The following is a 19,304-nucleotide window of genomic DNA, read 5'->3' as shown; positions in this document are numbered from 1 at the left end:
AACATAATGGTGGTCTAGAGGTGGCAGGATCAGAGGGGTGTGGTAAAGGGAACGCCAAGTCTTGACCAGCAGCTTCAAGTAACGATGGCTGCGATGCTGCTCCAGTGCTTTCGGCGGTGGAAGTGGATGGGGCAGAGGTACCGGTAGGGGCAGACGAGGGGTCAGAGGGGTGGGGTCTACCGACGTGGCCCTCGGTGGCGGACTCCTGAGAGATCGCTCCAGAGGGGTCCAAGGTAGATGCAGGCGCCCGATGACTAGAGAAGGTGCTGTGAAATAGAGAAAAAAACAATATATTGATAGGGGAAAAGCCCTGACTGAAACCCAACAAGTTATACAGGTAAACATGGTGATTTATTCAATGGGCTGTTGAATACTTACACTCTACTCGGCATACTTTCAGGGAGGAAGGACAGGGCATGGCCATACTTGTACCGAGTCCTTCTACGTCCTCTAGAGCCACTCGGGGCCTGCATCTCCTGGTTAAACTCCCTCTTGAAGCGATCCCTGAGTGACCGCCACCACTTCCTAACCATTTCACCTGTAAAGACAAGAATAAAAGCAAGTGTAAATTAAAACACATTCCTTTCAGTTCAAAACATAACTGAAAAGTGAATACTTACATTCTTGACTCTGCTGCCTTGGCTCAAGGTCCTCCCACCTCGGCAAAATGTTGTGGCAGACTTCGTCCCAGAGCCGACAGGTGACGTGTGTCAGAATGCCAGCGGTGAGCCATATTCCACAGCGGCTCCCGTTCGCGTACCTCCTCGATCAGGCCGTCAACATCGATGCTGATGTCCTCACCGTCTGAGTCGGGAGCACGCTGTGGATACTTTGAAAAAAAAAAAAAAATTAATACACAGAAACACAAAATTATCAAGAGAAAAAAAAAATACTCACTGCTCGACGACCGCGGTCGCGATTACGTCGGCTCTGGGAGCGGCTGGGAGGATCTTGATGTGCAGCAGACTGAAAAAAAACAAACAATTATGTTTGAGGTAGGCATATGTTGTATGTGTACTGTGATGTATGATGAAGTGTTTTGTATGTGTTGGGTGCTCGGTGATGTGTGAAGCGACTGTTTTGGCACAACTTACACTCTGTGCACCCATTCCTTGTATTTCTCCACCCCTCTCGTCTCCTTCTGAGCGGCCCTCTACTGCTTCACCTTCCTGTGAAAACATTATTAATGCATATAGTGATTAACCGACATTTTAAGTATAGCACCAAAAACTTTAAAAATTGAAAATTACCGCAACACGCTGTCGCTGTGGAAAAGGGCTCTCAGAAGAAGACATATTTGTCTTTTTTTCCGGGCTGGCGGCTGTGGTCCCTGGTGTCTCTGCAAGTATAAAAACCCTTGTAATCTACTATACACATTGAAATTGAAGCTGTAAGGTCTTTAACACTTACATCAGCAAAGCGGCTGTGGTCCCTGGGGCCTTTAGTCCGGGAAGGCGGCTGTGGTCTCTGATGGCTGCGGTTCCTGGGGCCTTTACTCTGGGAAGGAGGCTGTGGTCCCTGGTGGTTCTGCAAGTATGACAAATTTATCGTTCAACACCCCCTAAACTCGCAAATGTAAAAGATTTTCATGGTCATGCAGGCCAACAGCGAAAGTTTTGAGACATAAACCACCAAAAAAATTTACCCAAGTCACACCAGTATGAGCTGGATTCCCTACTGCAGTAGTATGTGGAAGCTGTAAAACAATTTCCCCCTATCCCCCCCCCCCCCCCCCCCAAAAAAAAAAAAAAAAAAAACTCTTGTAAAATTGAAAGGCCTACACACCAGTTCAAAATGTATTGATCACATGTGATTTGAAAAGATCCCTTTAAAAAATTAAAGTTCCCTTTAAATTTTTTTAGATTACCTTTTATCTTGACAAGTAAACCCTGAACCAACACAGTATTGCATGTGTGGCCATTTGTACATACACCAGTTTAAAATTTACCTTTGTGAAATGATACTACGGACATTTTTAAGAAAACTTGTATTAATTATTTTTTCATTTTCTTTATTTTTTTAACCATCACAATAGGAGCTAAAATGCTCTTTATTTTAAATACATGTACATCAACTGGAAATGTTTTCAACAATAAAACAAACAAAAATAAATTTTAAGAAAAAACAAAACACACGCAAGACACACGCTCACACACTGAAACCACATGCTGCACAGACCTCACTACTTGGTAAATACATCACAGTAAAAAAAATGCATGTGCACTCACCGCACTGAGTGCACGGACGCATGCACCAGCAATCACCCAGACGCATGCACGAAAGCACACAGGCGCATGCACAACGAATGCACACGCACAAAACCACACAGGTGCAGGCATAACGCACGCACACACAAAAGCACACAGCCGTACGCAAACACACAGATGCACACACACAAAAGCACACAGCCGAACAAAAACACAAAGACGCACACAGACACGCACACACACGCATGCACTCACAGACGTACGCAAAAATGGCAGGACTCAGGCTGGAGCTGGACGCTGGCTGGCTTCACATTGGTAGGCCTCATGCTGGAGCTGGACTCTGGCAGGACGCTGGCTGTTGCAGGACGATGGCAGGCCTCTGGCTGTATTCAGGTTTAGCTCTGGCTGTATTCAGTACGTAATACAGACACAAACACACGCGCACACACAGACATGCACACAGACGCACGCAAAAATGGCAGTTAGTACTCACACTGGCTGGAAGGCTGCAGCTTGAGGTTCTAATAGCTGGCAGGCCCCTGGACGCTGGGCGGATGCTGGCAGGCTGGGCGGATGCTGGCAGGCTGGGCAGATGCTGGCAGGCTGGGCAGATGCTGGCTGCTGTCTTCAGGCTGGCTGGCTTCAGGCTGCTAGGAGTCTCACTGGCATATTTGGGGTTGAAGCCACAGGCCTGGTTTATATAGATTTGGGGGTGTCTGGTGAATTGGCAACAAATTCCTGATTCTGAGCATGCTCAGTGTAAAAAAACGCATTGCAGCGCTGCATTGTGTCATACGACGTGTCCCGACGCATCCTGCGCCCATAGGCTTCCATTCTAGCCAACGACGCATGCCGCAGGATGCGTCGCAACACGTTTTCCCGGCGCAGACAAAAAAAAACGTTACAATCAACGTTTTTCCAGACGACGTGTCTCCAAATTTCGATGCAACCATCGCACGACATACACAACGCGTGACAATGCGTCGCCAATACAAGTCTATGGGAAAAAACGCATCCTGCGGGAGATTTTGCAGGATGCGTTTTTTTCACAAAACTAAGCTTTGAGACGTCCGCAGAAAAACGCTAGTGTGAAAGTAGCCTACTTCCGAATCATGTGCACCCGGCCTTAGATGGAAACCCCAAAATAAGTACTCAGCGTAAAGCGCCAGGTAAACGTTATGTAAAATGTTCCCAAAAAAAGCTTCAACTCAATCCACTAAAAAAGCAAGTCCCTACTCAGCTCTGTCATCATCACGGTACTGGTAGTGTTGGGGGAGGATCTGCAGTGACCCTTCACGGTTGACTCAGTGATTTCCAAATTAATCCACAGGGCGTTGCCGGCAACTGAGAATGACCAGACGGAGAACATGTCTCTGTTTGGGGGGATCAACGTCAAATCCCTATTCCCGTTTATTGTGTCATCTTTTATAATTTTTGCAGAATATACTTCAGCCAATTAACATAAGAACACGCTCACAGTTCTTAACCTATAAGAATGCAGGAAAACTGGAAACTACATATATGGCCGTGTCTACGTGACATAGGAAAATAACATAACAGCCTGTACATCAAGGTCTCGTAGAACAATACACCCTCAGTCTCATATCTTGTTCAGGTTGAAACAGCACAAAATGAAGCCAGATTTAATTTTTCTTAATTTAGTCCTTCACAATACCCCCTAGATAAATTTTGTTAACTAATATGCAGCATCAGAGGTACTATCCCGAGCTATAAGCTCGAGGGGTACTGGTCTTGACATGACTGGTGCCATGTTACCAGCCATGGCTGTTGGGGCGTACCCATCCCCCCTGTATGCTACAATTTACGGATAACAATTTTTGGTGACAGTGGAGTAGATCTTTTGAAGGTAGCCATGCACTTTTGGCTTCAACATCTTCATCAGGTAACTTTGTGAAATCGGTGTAGAGAAGAGCAGGGGTGACGACGCTTTTGGTATCATCATTAGTTGCCATTGGAATCTATGTAATGACAGCAAGCGGGTCCAATAACCTGACACATACCATCCTGTGCTGCTGTTAAGTAATCCAGTACTATAGTATGTTGATTAGTGACTATGATAAGTTGGTTTTGGACAGCAACAGTAGTATTAAACAATATGCCCCTTTATCTGCCACTAGTCTGTTTAACCAGCTTGCAGTGCGATGTGTGAATCCATGTCGGCCTTCCGGAAGCTTTACTGACGTAGGAGTGATGAGGAGGACTTGGTAAGGACCGTCATACAAGGGTTCCAGGCCGTGTTTTCTGATATGCCTTTTCACGACCACAAAATCACCAGGCTTCAAGTTGACAAGTGTCGGTTTCTGCTGAATCTAGAAGAAGAAACTAGAGCATGGGTGTTAGCAAGATTTTTACTAACTTGAATAACATATTGAACAGCACGGTCAGTTTCTTCTGTTAACTGCTGAGGCTGGAAATTTGCAACTGGGGGCCTGGCACCAAACTATCTCATATGGGGACAGGCCATATTTTGCAATAGGGGTAGTAAGAATGTGGTACAGTACAATGGGTAAGAGCTCTGGCCATGGAGCCGTAGTCTCCTGCATCATTTTGATCAATTGTCCCTTCAGTGTGCCGTTCAGCCTCTCAACTTTCCCACTGGATTGTGGATGGTACAGAGTATGGAGGGCTACAGTGGATCCAAGCATTCAGAACCTCCTGATACACATGAAAAGAAAAGGCCGGGCCTTGGTCACTTTCAACAACTTCTGGGACACCATATCTGCATATGACTTCAATCAGAGACGCGGGATTTCCAGGACAGACAGACAGATGGAAAAACCCTTAGACAATTATATATATAGATATTCCTGAGTTACGTATCATACCCAATCTTCAATCACCTCACCGCGCCTGGTTCTAACGGTGATCAGGATTTCAGGATATTTTGACTAGAAAGAGAATTACAATCGCTGGTCAATCTGGGGTGTACGTCCCTTATGAGGTTATGAGGTACGGTTCGAACACTGGGCCCCCAACAGAACTACACCTCTATGTGATTCCACCCAAGAATCACCCCACTACCGGGGACAACCTCAGATCCTCTTTGCAGCAACAAACACAGGAAAACTACACCAAACGGTCAGTCTGAACAGTATAACTGCCAACTTACCATGGTTGTCGTGGGGGATAATCAGTCCCAATTTCCAGTGCCTGAGTCCGGTTCGAGGGTCCTTTGTCTTGTCCTCCGGGAGGGCAGAAGCGTTCCTGTTGGGGGCCCCCACGTTGGGCACCAAGCTGTTGGGGGAGGATCTGAAGTGACCCTTCACGGTTGACTCAGTGATTTCCAAATTGATCCACAGGGCGTTGCCCGCAACTGAGAATGACCAGACTGAGACATGTCTCTGTTTGGGGGGGATCAACGTCAAATCCCTATTCCCGTTTACTGTGTCATCTTTTATCATTTTTGCAGATTATACTTCAGCCAATTAACTTAAGAACACGCTCATAGTTCTTAACCTATAAGAATGCAGGAAAACTGGAAACTACATATATGGCCGTGTCTACGTGACATAGGAAAATAACATAATAGCCTGTACGTCAAGGTCTCGTAGAACAGTACACCCTCAGTCTCATATCTTGTTCAGGTTAAAACAATCAAGGTCTCATAACAACTATGAACTTTAGCCTAGTAACAGAATTTATCTCAAAACAGCAAGATGGAGTCGAAAAGCAAAAAATGAAGCCAGCTTTAATTTTTCTTAATTTAGTCCTTCACAGTAGTACATAGCCTCTGTAAGGCTATGTGCACACCGTGCAGATTTGCCTGTGGATTCTGCACAGATTCTGCATCTCTTGGCAGAAAACTCAGGTAAAAATCCGTGCGGATTTTCATGTTCTTTTTTTATGCAGATTTGTATGCGTTTTTGAAAGCTAAATAAAGATCTATTATTTAACAAAAAAAAAAAGAATTGTGATATCATTTCTTGTCCAACCTCTTCATTTACATGCTACTGGAAGAATAATGTTTACACACTGAAAGATAAATAATAGATTTATAGAGAGATAATAGATAGCTCTATAGATCGATAGCTAATACCAAGCCCGATGTTTAGTAATAAACGTAGTAAAATGGTACATAGTTAAAGTCTCTCTTTCTCCTCGAGAAACTCTCATGACTCTCTCACATCAGTTCCCGTCACTTCTGCCGGCACTTGGACCGGAGCGTTCAGCTGCATAGAAATACATGCAGCCGCACACTCCTGTCTCAAGTGCCGGCGGCAGTGCCTGTTATTAAGCTACGAGACTCGTGTGTGTTTCTCGCAATATCTGTTTAATCTAAAAAATAAAAAAATGGCGTGGGTTCCCGCGCAACTTTCAGAGAGGTGCCTGGTTGCTAGGCAACCCCCACATGTACTTATGCTGGCTAACAGATGTAAATCATTTGGCTGTGGCAAGAAAAACTAAATCTCTGAGCACTAAAAACTACTTGGAGGACCCCCGAGCATGCTTGAGAAATCTCGAGTAACGAGTATATTCGCTCATCACTACTAAGCATCTCTGGGAACTCCGTCAAGATTGTTGGAAGACCATTCCCGGTGACTACCTCTTGAAGCTCATCAAGAGAATGCCAAGAGTGTGCAAAGCAGTCATCAAAGCAAAAGGTGGCTACTTTGAAGAACCTAGAATATAAGACATATTTTCAGTTGTTTCACACTTTTTTGTTAAGTATATAATTCCACATGTGTTAATTCATAGCTTTGATGCCTTCAGTGCGAATGTATAATTTTCATAGTCATGAAAATACAGAATAATCTTTAAATGAGGTGTGTCCAAACTTTTGGTCTGTAATGAAATATATATATATATATATATATATATATATATAGTCGAATATATGTGTGTGTGTATATATATATGTATGTGTGTGTGTATATATATATATATATATATATATATATATATATATATATATATATATATATATATATATATATATATATATATATATATATATATATATATATATATATATATATATACATACATACCCGAGACCCCTAATTTTGCCACAAAAAACTGGGAAAACTTAGTGACTCGAGTATAAGCCTAGGGTGGGAAATGCAGCTGCTACTGGTAAATTTCAAAAGTAAAAATAGATACCAGTACAGGTAAAATTAATTGAGGGATCAGTAAGTTAAGTGTTTTTGAATATCTATATTGGATCAGGAGCCACATATAATGCTCCATAAAGTTTGTGATGGGCCCCATAAGATGCTCCATATTAAAATATGCCCCATATAATGCTGCATGAAAGGTTAATGATGGCCCCATAAGATGCTCCATAGAATATTATGGCCCATATAATGCTACACAGAGGTTGATTGCCCCATAAGATGCTCCATGGAATAATATGCAAGGTATGCTGCTGCGACTTAAAGGGAACCTGTCACCTGAATTTGGTGGGACCAGTTTGGGGTTATATGGGCGGGGTTTTCGAGTGTTTGATTTACCCTTTCCTTACCCGCTGGCTGCATGCTGGCCGCAATATTGAATTGAAGTTCATTCTCTGTCCTCCGGAGTACACGCCTGCGCAAGGCAATCTCCCTCGGCGCTGGGGGCCAGGTGCCAGAGTCGCCGCTGGCTCAGGCTCCCGGCACTTGCGATATTCACTTGTCCCCGTTCCAACACCGCGTGCCTCACAGCTAGAGGACTTGGAAGACAGAGCGGCGGTGGAACAGTGAATAGTTGAATATCACATGGCTCACCCTCCCCCTCATACTCTTCCCCCCCCCCCTTCCTTCCTGGCGCGGTCTTTCTGTATGTCTCTGCTTCTCCAATGGTCTCTGGCGCGCGCTGGCAGCTTGTTCATGGTCAGTGGAAACATGGTACCGCTCAGTAAAGTAATGAATATGAGTGCCACGCCTACACGGTGTTCAAAATTATTGTGCACAAAGAGTTTAGGAGTGATAAGGTTAGAATTTTTTTGTTTGTCATTTAAACTCATTGATTGTGATGTGTGTCAGGGCTCTTTATATCACTGAAAGCAATTGCAGATACCTGTGCAAATTAGTTTGGCAGCTGTGTCTAAATAAAGGCAAGACTACTTAAGAAGGCTGTTCCACATTATTAAGCAGCCTACATTTTCTGCCAAAATGGGAAAGAAAAAGGATGTGTCGGCTGCTGAGAAGCAACAAATTGTGGAGTACTTAGGTCAAGGCATGACTACAATCAACATTGCCAAGATACTTCATCGTGATCATCGCACAATCAAGAAGTATGTAGCTGATTCCCAGCACACACGTGTGCGTGCTGATAAGGAAAAATTGAGGACTCTTTCCAACAGGCAATTGCGTAAGGTTAAAAGAGCAGCTGCAAAAATGCCTTGTCATAGCAGCAGACAAGTTTTTTCTGTTGGTCTTATTTGTGGCGTTCTTGTTTTTATGTTTTTATTCATTGTTTTCTTTTATTCATATATTTATTTTTTTGTGTAGATTTATTGAGATCGTGGAGTATTTATGGCATGCAATTGATTACGTTTATCAACTGTCCTTCACCAAGATGATCACGTCCATCAATATTTTATACCCAGCACATATGTTGACTCATATTCATGAGTCTCTTTTTGCACTTTAATGTATATGGTATCTTTGTTGTTTTATATATACCATCCCGTATTTGGTTATAGGTATATGATCAATTCACTTTATTGTAATATCACATGTCCCACTATGTAAAATATATATATATATATAATTTTATCCTCATATTTATGATCAATTCTGTGCTCTCTTTTACATTGTATTGTCTTATATATTATATTAATGAATGATTATTTTACTTTGTATATGTGTGTTTGTTATTTATTCACTATTCACTTTAATCAATTTGTAGCTGCCTATATTCTCCGATTATGTTTTTAAATATTATGTATATATTCATTGAAGCATTGTCAATATGAGCCGATCGCCCCTGCTTTCTGCATGATTTTTCCGTTGTCGGTCTCCATGCCGTCATGAGGTTTTCTCCTGTTGCCTGCCGGGCGGTATGCGGCTTGGCGCTGGCCGCTGCTCCCGACAGGTGCATGGGGATCGCTGATTGGCGGCTGAGAGTCCGGGAACGGCATTCATTTTTTTGATCACACGCGTCATGCTATTTGCCGGTCTCTTCCCATGTGACCGGATCACGGTACTATTTAACACTGACGCTCACCCCTGTAAGACCACGCCCCTTGAGGAAGCGAGACCTTGTCTTGCGAAACGCGCGTCGGGAGAGCGATCACCTGCTGGGCTAACACGCTTACAATATGGGTAAATAACCTTTTGTATTGTCTTATTCTATGTGTGGTTCCATTGTAAATGTTAGGTGTGAAGTGGCTAATTGTTAGATCATCGCTGTTACTTAGATCAGCGTGGTTTGGACTATTTTTATCCAAACTTGTGTCACACCTTTAATTAACTAACACAGGATTTGTTGTGTTAGTTTGTATACACCCATTGTTGGTAGATTAATCTGGAACCTATTCACATTGTTGGCTTACTGCTTGTGATCGCGTTTTTGCGTTATCACCTTGTTTGGATCATTTCTGTTTTTCATACTGACATATTGTCTTTATAATAAATGAATATTTGTTAAATATTATATGTAATAATAAATATATACTTTTATACGTAAAAAAACTCTTGATCTCTCCTGTGTTTATGATTATTTCTGAGTTTAGTATATGGCTGGTTGATGGACACCCCATGAAAACAGGGCTAAGGCGCCAACAAGGAGGAGGTGGAGTAATGTTTTGGGCTGGAATCATGGGGAGAGAGATTGTCGGCCCCTTTATGATCCCTGAAGGGGTAAAGATGAACTCCATAATCTATGTGGAGTTTCTAAAACAACACTTCCTGCCATGGTTCAAGAGGAAGAACCGTGCTTTCCGCAGCAAGATCATTTTCATGCATGATAATGCACCGTCTCATGCTGCAAAAAACACATCTGCATCTCTGGCTGCTATGGGCATAACAGAGGACAAACTTATGGTGTGGCCACCGTCTTCCCCTGACCTCAACCCCATTGAGAACCTCTGGAGCATCATCAAAAGGAGTGTCTATGATGGCGGGAGGCAGTTCACATCTAAGCAACAGCTCTGGGAGGGTATTCTGTCCACATGCAAAACAATTGAAGCAGAAACCATCCAAAAACTGACAAATTCAATGGACGAGAGAGTTCAGAAGCTTCTTTCGAACAAGGGGTCCTATGTGCAAATGTAACATCACCTAGAATAAAGTTTTCACTTGAAAACTGTTTGATTTCAATTTGTAATAAGCTGATAATGCTTATAACTTCACAATTGACCATTTTTTTGTTCAAAATATAAAAAAAAAGGTTGAAACTCCGCTGTGCATAATAATTTGGAACATGCATTTTGAGTGTTTATTTTTTTTTAAAAAGATACTGTTTTCATAGGCAGTTTGTTCGAAAACATTGCAATTATACTAGAATAGTAGATGACTGGAAAATAACAATGACTGCAATTCAGATAGGTAATTTAGAGAAAATATGAGGAAATATTATTTGCATAATAATTTGGAACACAGTGTATGGGAGTGGAGTCGCGTCCATATAGCGGTACCACGTGACCGCTGAACACTGGAAGAGCTGCGGGCGCCGGAGACCATCGGAGAAGCAGGGAAGTGCAGAGACCGTGCCGGGAGCAGGTGAGTATGATGTGACACAATATATGTGTGTGTGTGTCTATCTATATTGATCTATATATCTAGACCTAGATAGATTAAAAAAAAAACTTAGGGGGTCACTGCTCCAAGTGCTCCTATCACCACTAAAATCACTGTTGCCTTCACCTCCCACATCTCCAGTTCTCCTGGTATTTCTCCAGCTTCTCATAGTCCTTCTTTCTGATGTTGCTGTCACTTGGCAGTGCCACATCTATTATCATTGCTGTCTTCTGATCCTTGTCTACTATCACAATGTCTGGTTGGTTAGCCAACACCTGCTTATCCTTCTGGATCTTGAAGTCCCACAGGATTTTAGCCCTTTCATTCTCCGCCACTTTTTTTGGGGTCTTCTACTTGGACCTAGGGGGACTTAGCCTATATGTTGTTCAGATGTTCCTGTATACAATTCCGCTGCTTGGTTGTGGCGTTCGGTATACACTGTTCCTGCTTGCAGTTTGCATCCTGCCACTATGTGTTGGACGTTTTTTGAGGTTTCTTTGCATAGTCTGCACCTTGGGTCTTGTCTTTTGTGGTAGATTCCTGCTTCTATGGATCTGGTACTTAGTGCTTGCTCTTGTGCCGCTATGATTGAGTGCCTCTGTGCTTTCTCAGAGTCCAGCTTTCTCCAGCCATTTGTAGGATTTCTCCATGTCAGCCACCTCCATTATCTGTCGATGGTACATCCCATGCAGCGGCTTGTCTTAAGTAGCGTACTTAATATGCCTTTTTATAGTTTGAATTAGCAGTCTCCTTCTCGACTGGGTGAGATTGTTCCTCATCTTACATTACTGATGGCTACTTTGTTTCAATGCCTAATGGTGTATCACTCCTGTGATATTTATATATGATGGTATGGAGTATATATTCTTGTATCTATAGTCTATCTGCCAGGATTTGAATGATTCTATTTGTTGGTCAGTACTGACTAATTCTTACATTTGTTTTGGTTGTGAGGCGCTGCACAATTTGCGCTGTATTTTTTTAGGAAATTGTTTTAATATTTCTATTAAAAGTGAAGTTTTATTGCCACTTTGCTTTGAGATAATTTGACCCTGGTGGTATTTGTACCTGCTGCTTATTCAGGTGCCCAATTCCACTGCCTGGGGGTCCAGAGCAACACACACTGTCCACTCCAGGGGTCTGACAAGCTCCCAGTCGTGGCTGAGCGCCGCCCTGGGCAATCCTGCCCCGGCACCGAATCAGGAGCAGGAACTTTCTGAAAAAATTCTGGCATGGACCTTAAGAACAGTTTTAGACTAATTTGAGGGTGCTGAATTCAAATCTTATCTTATAATTTCTCTATCACATCACGTTTTTGCGCTATAGGTATATATTACCCATTTTCATGAATTCCATGATAAATATAAGTAGTGTATGAAAAGTGCCGATTTATACGGTTCACTAAGGTAAATTTAGTTTTTGTTTAGTCTCCCAATAAATATGAGAATATCTTTGTTTTCTTTGAACATGCATAATTCCCATTTGTTATGATAACACCCTTGTTTTCTGTGCTACTGGGACAGTAGAGCTACAGCAGAGCATTGGGTGAAAACTGAATGGCCTCAGCGACAGAGTTTGGCATCTGGCGATAAGAATGTCATCCATGATCCTCTAGTGGATAGGAAGGACATTGTCTTTCCTCCCTTACACATAAAACTTGGATTGATGAAGCAGTTCGTCAAAGCTCTCAATCACAGTGGAGAATGCTTTAACTATATATTGTTCAACTTTTCCTGGTCTTAGTGAAGAGAAGAAAAAGGCTGGAATATTTGATGGACCTCAAATAAGAACACTTATGAGAGACCCAAATTTTATCACATCAATGAATGAGACCGAAGAGCTTGGAATGCATTTTGTAATGTGGTGCAGAATTTTCTAGGGAATAAGAAAGCAGACAAGAAAGCAGACAACTGTGAAGAGATTGTGGAAGAGCTACTAATGAGTCTGCAAAGTCTTGGATGTAGAATGAGTATCAAGATTCACTATTTACACAGCCATTTGGACTTTTTTTCAGAGAACCTTGGGGATGTGAGCGAGGAACAAGGGGGAGCGTTTTCATCAGGACATTAAAACAATGGAAGAACGGTATCAAGGCCGGTGGGACTTGCATATGATGGCTGACTATTGCTGGAGCTTGATGAGAGACAACCCAGAAGCTGTACATCACAGATCAGCCAAGAAAAAGTTCAAATAACTGCCATTTGTCATTCATCTGTGTGCCATATATATGTGTTTTTATATTTTGTAGTTTAATTCTGTAAGTATATTTGATTTGCTGTACATAGACTTTGTAATCTTTGCTATTCCTTGATTAAAAATATACAAAATGTAGTACCGAAAATCATGTGTCTTTATCATAAAACATTAGGAGTAATTTTAGCCAAAAAAGGAGTTCATATTCGTAATCTGCAGCCAAAATTGACTTAAAATATGTTTTAAAACCTTTTGCCAGAAAAATTGCGTTGACCAGTGTTATTAAACGGAAATCAACACAGTAAAACAATGCAAACATAGCACATCAATAATAAACATAGACAGTTTACCACACGGCTTTAATACACGGGTACACCCTCTGGGTACCACATAAAGTGCACGAATCCAGCACATAGAAAAGAGAGGAGACAAAGAAGTCATCTCCTCCGCCACCTCCTTACACCATGACGCACCCACCCACTTTCCTACAAAGTTTTGGATGGAAAAAGTTCAACTTGGGCTACATTCCCACAATCAGGAAGCAGTAGCACATTGGGCGCAGCATATTTTTTTTGCTTCCAAAGTGCTGCGTTCCAACTACAGAGGTAAGATTTACTGCAGCCACTACATACCTATTGTGGAAATTTCAGCTGCGCAGACTATCGTCTCCGCAACAGAAATTGACATGCTGCAGCTCGAAGAATGCACCACTGTGCAACACATCGTTTTCCAAAATGCTGCTATTCCTGATCGTGGGCACGTGCCGTCATACTCTGAAAAGTACGGTGTGTGTGTGTATGTATATTATTTCTCTGATCGCTGACAGAAAATCTTTTAGACCTTGCTTCTGGTTGGGTTTATCCTGGCATACCTGGATGTTAAGTGTCCTCCTGCTGCCAAGACTACCATCAGCTCTTGGTGATAAAATTTCGGGGTGCTGTTGTCCGACCCTCTCATTACCTTGTAAATGCTGTAGTTGCTAATATTGTGAGTAGTGGTGCCACCCAGGGGCTAATTATAATGAGGTAACCCCGTCTATGAAAGACAAGTAATTCGTCAGGATAATGGACAATGAGTTCCTTATGGAGACTAATCACTGGGTTTTTACCCTACCCTTCCGAGCTACCAGTGTAAGGCTCCCGAACAATCGCGAACAAGCCATGTCCAGATTCAACTCTCTCCAGCGCACACTAGGCAATAAACCGGAGATGAAAGAACACATCGTCACCTTTATGGACAAAATCTTCCATAACAACCATGCAGAGCCAACGCCTCCCTTAAAGGAAAAGGAAGAGTGCTGGTACTTGCCCTCATTTGGAGTATATCACCCACGGAAAGAGTTGTCTTTGATTCAAGCGCCAAACATCAAGGCGTATCTCTCAATGATGTCCTCCTCACAGGTTCTAATCTGACAAACCTCCTAGTAGGAGTGTTAATGAGGTTCAGGAAAGAGCCCATTGCAATTACCGCCGACATTGAACAGATGTTCACTGTTTCATAGGACAATGACCCCAGCAAAGAGATGGAGTATGAGGGTGCACGTATTCGGGAACAGCCCTTCACCCGCAGTGGCAACCTAGAACTGCATTAGAAGGAGAGTCTGAGTATGGAACAGATGCCAGAGACTTTGTAGAGAAAGTCTTCTACGTAGATGGAGGACTAAAATCTCTACCCACAGAAGAAGTGGCAATCGGCCTACTTAAAAGGACCCAAGGTATGCTGTACCGAGCCAAGCTTAGACTGCTTAGCCCGGCTGTCATGAGAGCCTTTGAGTCAAGTGACCACGCACCTGGATTCAAGGACATAGATCTGGGATCAGACGGTCGGCCTGTGCAGAGAAGCTTAGGCCTGAGGTGGAACCTGTCGGCCGACGCCTTCTGTTTCCAACTGTGCAGACAAACCATTGACTAAACGTGGTGTCCTGTCAGTGGTAAATAGATTATACGATCTACTGGGATTCGTAGCACCAATTACCATACAAGGTAAGTCCCTTCTGAGACAGCTTTCCGAAACCGTCAAGGACTGGGATGCCCCACTCCCTCCTGATAAGGAACCAAAATGGGAAACATGGCAAGTCTTTGTGTGCCTTGGATTAAATCCACATACCAAGATGCTACGCCAGAATCTCACTTGCTGCTAGCACTAGGACGGAACTCCATGTGTTCTCGGATGCATCCACGGAGGCCATTGCAGCTCTTGTCTACCTGAAGGTGACGGGATCCGACAATCGAGATCATGTTGGGTTTGTTTTCTGCAAGGCTAAGTTGGCTCCCAAGCCTGACCACACTATTCCCAGGCTTGAACTCTGTGGGACCGTGCGTGCAGTAGAACTCGCAGACTTTATACAACATGAGCTGGACACTTACATAGATGACGTACAATACTACAGTGACAGTAAAGTCGTCTTAGGTTACATCTACAACCAAACAAGGCGCTTCTATGTGTACGTCAGTAACCGCATCGAGAGAATAAGATGATCTTCCAAACCTGAACAGTGGCACTATATCCCATCTGAACTTAATTCAGACGACCATGCCACTAGACCTATGTCTATAAATTATTTTGCTAACTCTTATTGGCTTTCAGGTCCAAAGATTCTGCTGAAACAGAAGGGAAGTGAATGTTTCCAGGAAGCCTTCAGCATCCAGGATCCGGATGATGATCCAGAAGTCCTCTCTGAGGTCAGTGCTCTGGCCACAAACGCTAAACTAACCTCCAGCCTCGGTTGCCAGCGCTTTGAACGCTTCTCCAATTGGATGAAACTCCTCAAGACTATCGCAAGGTTAGTCCACATTACGAGATCTTATCACAACTCACATGGAGACAAAGACTGTCATGGTTGGCAGTGCACGTCTGCCAAAACCACTCTCTCCTGAGGACATTTCTCACTGCGAGTCCCTTATAATGCTTTGTCTAGCAGAGTGTATTCAGTACCGAATGGGAATGATTATACCTAGACGTCTTTGGGCCATGGATGGTATCTGCATGCAGAACTCGAGGAGGTCATGCCAACAGCAAACGTTGGGCCATACTATTTACTTGCATGAATGTCCGTGCCGTTCACATATAAGTGATAGAATCTATGGACACATCCAGCCTGATAAACGCTCTTCGGCGGTTTCTAGCGATCGGAGGACCAGCGAAACAGTTAAGGTCCGACCGCGGAAGCAATCTCATCGGTGCATGTCGAGAGCTGGATATTGACATCAAGCCAATTTGGGATCAACTGGCAGAAAGAGGTTGCACCTGGATCTTCAATCCTCTGCATAGTTCTTACATGGGAGGTTCCTGGGAAAGAAAGATCGGGATCTCGCGCGACATCTTGAACTCTATGCTTATGGACATAAACTCTTCAAGAGTTACGCATGAGACCTTGGTTACTCTTTTGGCTGAAGTTTCTGCCATAATCAACTCAAGACCCCTTGGAAGGTGGAGCTGAAGGTCCTTAGGAAAGGTGAACCTAAGACATTTCAGAGGCCAATCCACGAGCTCGTATTGGTACTACTGATCGACGACATTCCGGTAGGATAAACGTCGAACAGAGCACTGCACTAGTACTTTGTCCATTGTATTACAGTTGGTCGGAGATAGTTTGTCCTAGTGCGGCTTCTCCGATCCGAAGATGGGTGTCCTTTGGATTATCTCAGGAACTGACTCAGACATTAATTTGTCTTGTTTGAAGTTGCATTACATGCATGTTTGGTTTCATTTTCTAGGTTGTTGGACATTAATATAGTGAAATCCCTTACGGAATTTCAGACGGGGAGTGTGCTGTTCCGTGTAAGTTATGCTCTTCAGTTTTTGTGTGGTTTCCATGATGTGTATATCTGCTCTTATATTTTTCTCTGCTGCCACCTAATGGGCTTTTTCCGTTTAGCAGCTTGTTATTAATTAATTAATTCTTGTGGGCATGTCTTCCGGTTCAGGGGTCACGTCTTCTCTTGCTCTGGCAGCCATTTAATTTTTTGTTTACTTGCTTTTGTGAGAGGACACGCTTGTACCGTGTTAAGGAAGGCATCAGTCTTTCGACCTCTTGCTGCTCACACTTGCAGCCATACTTAGTGATTCATCTTGCTGTACCTTGTCTACACCTGCATTTCAGGAGAAAGTACTGTTAGGGTATGTGCACATGTTGCGGATTTCCTACGGATCCGCAGCGTTTTTTACCGTGCAGAAACGCAGTTCCGCAAGTGATTTACAGTAAAATGTAAATCAATGAGAAAAAAATACCCTGTGCTAATGGTGTGGAAAATTCCGTGTGGAAACGCTGCGGATTAAAAGAAGTAGCATGTCACTATTTTTTTGCGGCTCTGCAGCGTTTTTGTACCCATTCCATTATAGAATTCCGCAGGGGTAAAAAACGTAAGAAATCTGCACAAAATCCTCAGTAAATCTGCACAAAATCCGCATAAAAACGCATCAAATCCACACCTGCGTTTTCTGCCAAGAGATGCAGAATCCACACAAAAAATTCCACAGGCAATTTCGCAACGTGGGCACATAGCCTTACCGATTATACGCTGTATGTCCAGATTTCCAAATAAACAAGTCTGGATTGCACAATCCCTGGTGTGCATCATCTCTCCGGACACTGAACAGCATTGGTCCTGTCTGCCCTGCATCGAGGAAACTGTAGGTACTAATCTCTCACAACCCCTATCAACCAACCACATCTCCATTTGCCTCATGTGGAGATAGAACAGTGAGGCCACTGGGGCCAGTCTCCCCTCTGTACCAGACTGTCACTGTTGTTTTGTTTGTTGTAACATATGTGTTTTGTATGTAAACCCTCTTCACATGTATAGAATCAGGGGTGCTTTTAAAATTAAAAAATAAAAAGGATGAAATCTTCGGTGATTGAGGAGGGGTGCTTCAGACTACACCTTTTAGATTTTGGTTCATGTATTTGACATCAGATTATTTAAAAAATGTGGGCAACTTTAGGAAATTCATATTTGTACGTTGCTATTTAAACCTTGTTTTTTTGTGTGTGTGTGTGTTTTTTTTTTTTTCTAGTTTTCAGAAACCAGCTGCCAAGGAAAAACGACACTTATTCTTACGGTCCACCTCCAGACTCTCCACCACCCCATGGAGAACATCTTGAAAGCTTTCAATTGAAATGTGGTCTTAGTCTGTGTAGGGTGTGTGGCTGCCTGGGGCCCAAGTCTTGCTCCAGATGTCATAAGGTGAATTACTGTGACAGACTGCACCAGGTGATGGATTGGAAGGTTCAGCACAAGCAGCTATGTGGTAAAGTGTTAGGTAAGCTGTACACTGGTATGGCATATTTTATCTGACATTGAAATTAGATGTAGTCAGATTCTCCTTATTCATGAGAAAGTATGCACCTGTTTGTGAATCAGGAGCGCCAGACAAGTGGCATGCACTTCCATGTGTTCATTGCTACGAATCATACCCCAGTCCCTGCTGGAGTAAGATGTATGGCCTAGCCAATTCCTTCCACTTGTCATGAATTTTGGCAGAGCTGGGAGAAACAGGTGTGAAGACACCAGAAGTATCAAAATGTAGGTGCAGCCCCAAATTGCGCCTACATTTGTGCAACTTTTTATGTTTCACACCAGGCTTCTGACTTGAAAGCTTTGATGAATTGGGCCAATTATTTTTTGAAATGTGCAATTTCTGAGCATTCCTATGATACATTTAAAGGGAACCTGTCTTATTGACCATAATTTAGTCTGATCTGCAGAAAAGACTGAGCAAATTGATATATATAGCTTTTCTTTTATGCATATTGTATTATAAGTTTTAACAATAAAATTAAGAATAAAGTCAAATATATCATAGCACTAAACATACAAAAAAAACAAGACCAAACGTAGAGGGCGGGGAGGGGAGGATAACAATATAGCACATATACAAAGCCAAGTTAAGGACAGGAATTAATGAGTATGATGTATTATTGTGTAAAAACTGGTGCTTGGTATATACGGATTATTTGATCAGCTGTAATGTGCTTCTAGCAGCTGTGGGTCACATCACGGCTGCTCACAAGCTAAATGCCTGCTACGTGTAGCAAAAGCGGTTAGGAGATTGCAGCTTCAAGTCTCCTAAGAAGACTATTGAAGAAAGTTTAAAAAAAGTGAATAAAAAAAAAAAGTGTGCGTATATGTGTGTGTGTATGTTCAATATGTGTGTGTGTATGTTCAATATGTGTGTGTGTGTGTGTGTATGTGTATATACATATATATATGTATGTGTG

The 19,304-nt window shown here is 42.8% G+C and overlaps 1 protein-coding gene across 5 annotated transcripts in view; it reads left to right on the top strand.

Moving 5' to 3' along the window:
- The window catches only part of PDCD2 (programmed cell death 2), a 119,677-nt gene that overhangs the window by 6,480 nt on the left and 93,893 nt on the right, over positions 1 to 19,304 (top strand). For 4 of the 5 annotated variants that reach the window (XM_077283262.1, XM_077283259.1, XM_077283260.1 and 1 more), the window contains exon 2: positions 18,101 to 18,346. The exons of the other annotated variant lie outside the window; for it this stretch is intronic. In XM_077283262.1, the coding sequence (XP_077139377.1) occupies positions 18,101 to 18,346 (246 nt within the window). The remainder of the gene's footprint in view (positions 1 to 18,100; positions 18,347 to 19,304) is intronic. 5 annotated transcript variants of the gene reach the window in all.

The sequence above is a fragment of the Ranitomeya variabilis genome, chromosome 2 (assembly GCF_051348905.1).
Source record: "Ranitomeya variabilis isolate aRanVar5 chromosome 2, aRanVar5.hap1, whole genome shotgun sequence".
In the NCBI taxonomy this organism is placed as follows: domain Eukaryota; kingdom Metazoa; phylum Chordata; class Amphibia; order Anura; family Dendrobatidae; genus Ranitomeya; species Ranitomeya variabilis.
Note: the sequence above shows the minus strand (reverse complement) of the source record. Positions and strands in the feature narration are given on the sequence as shown.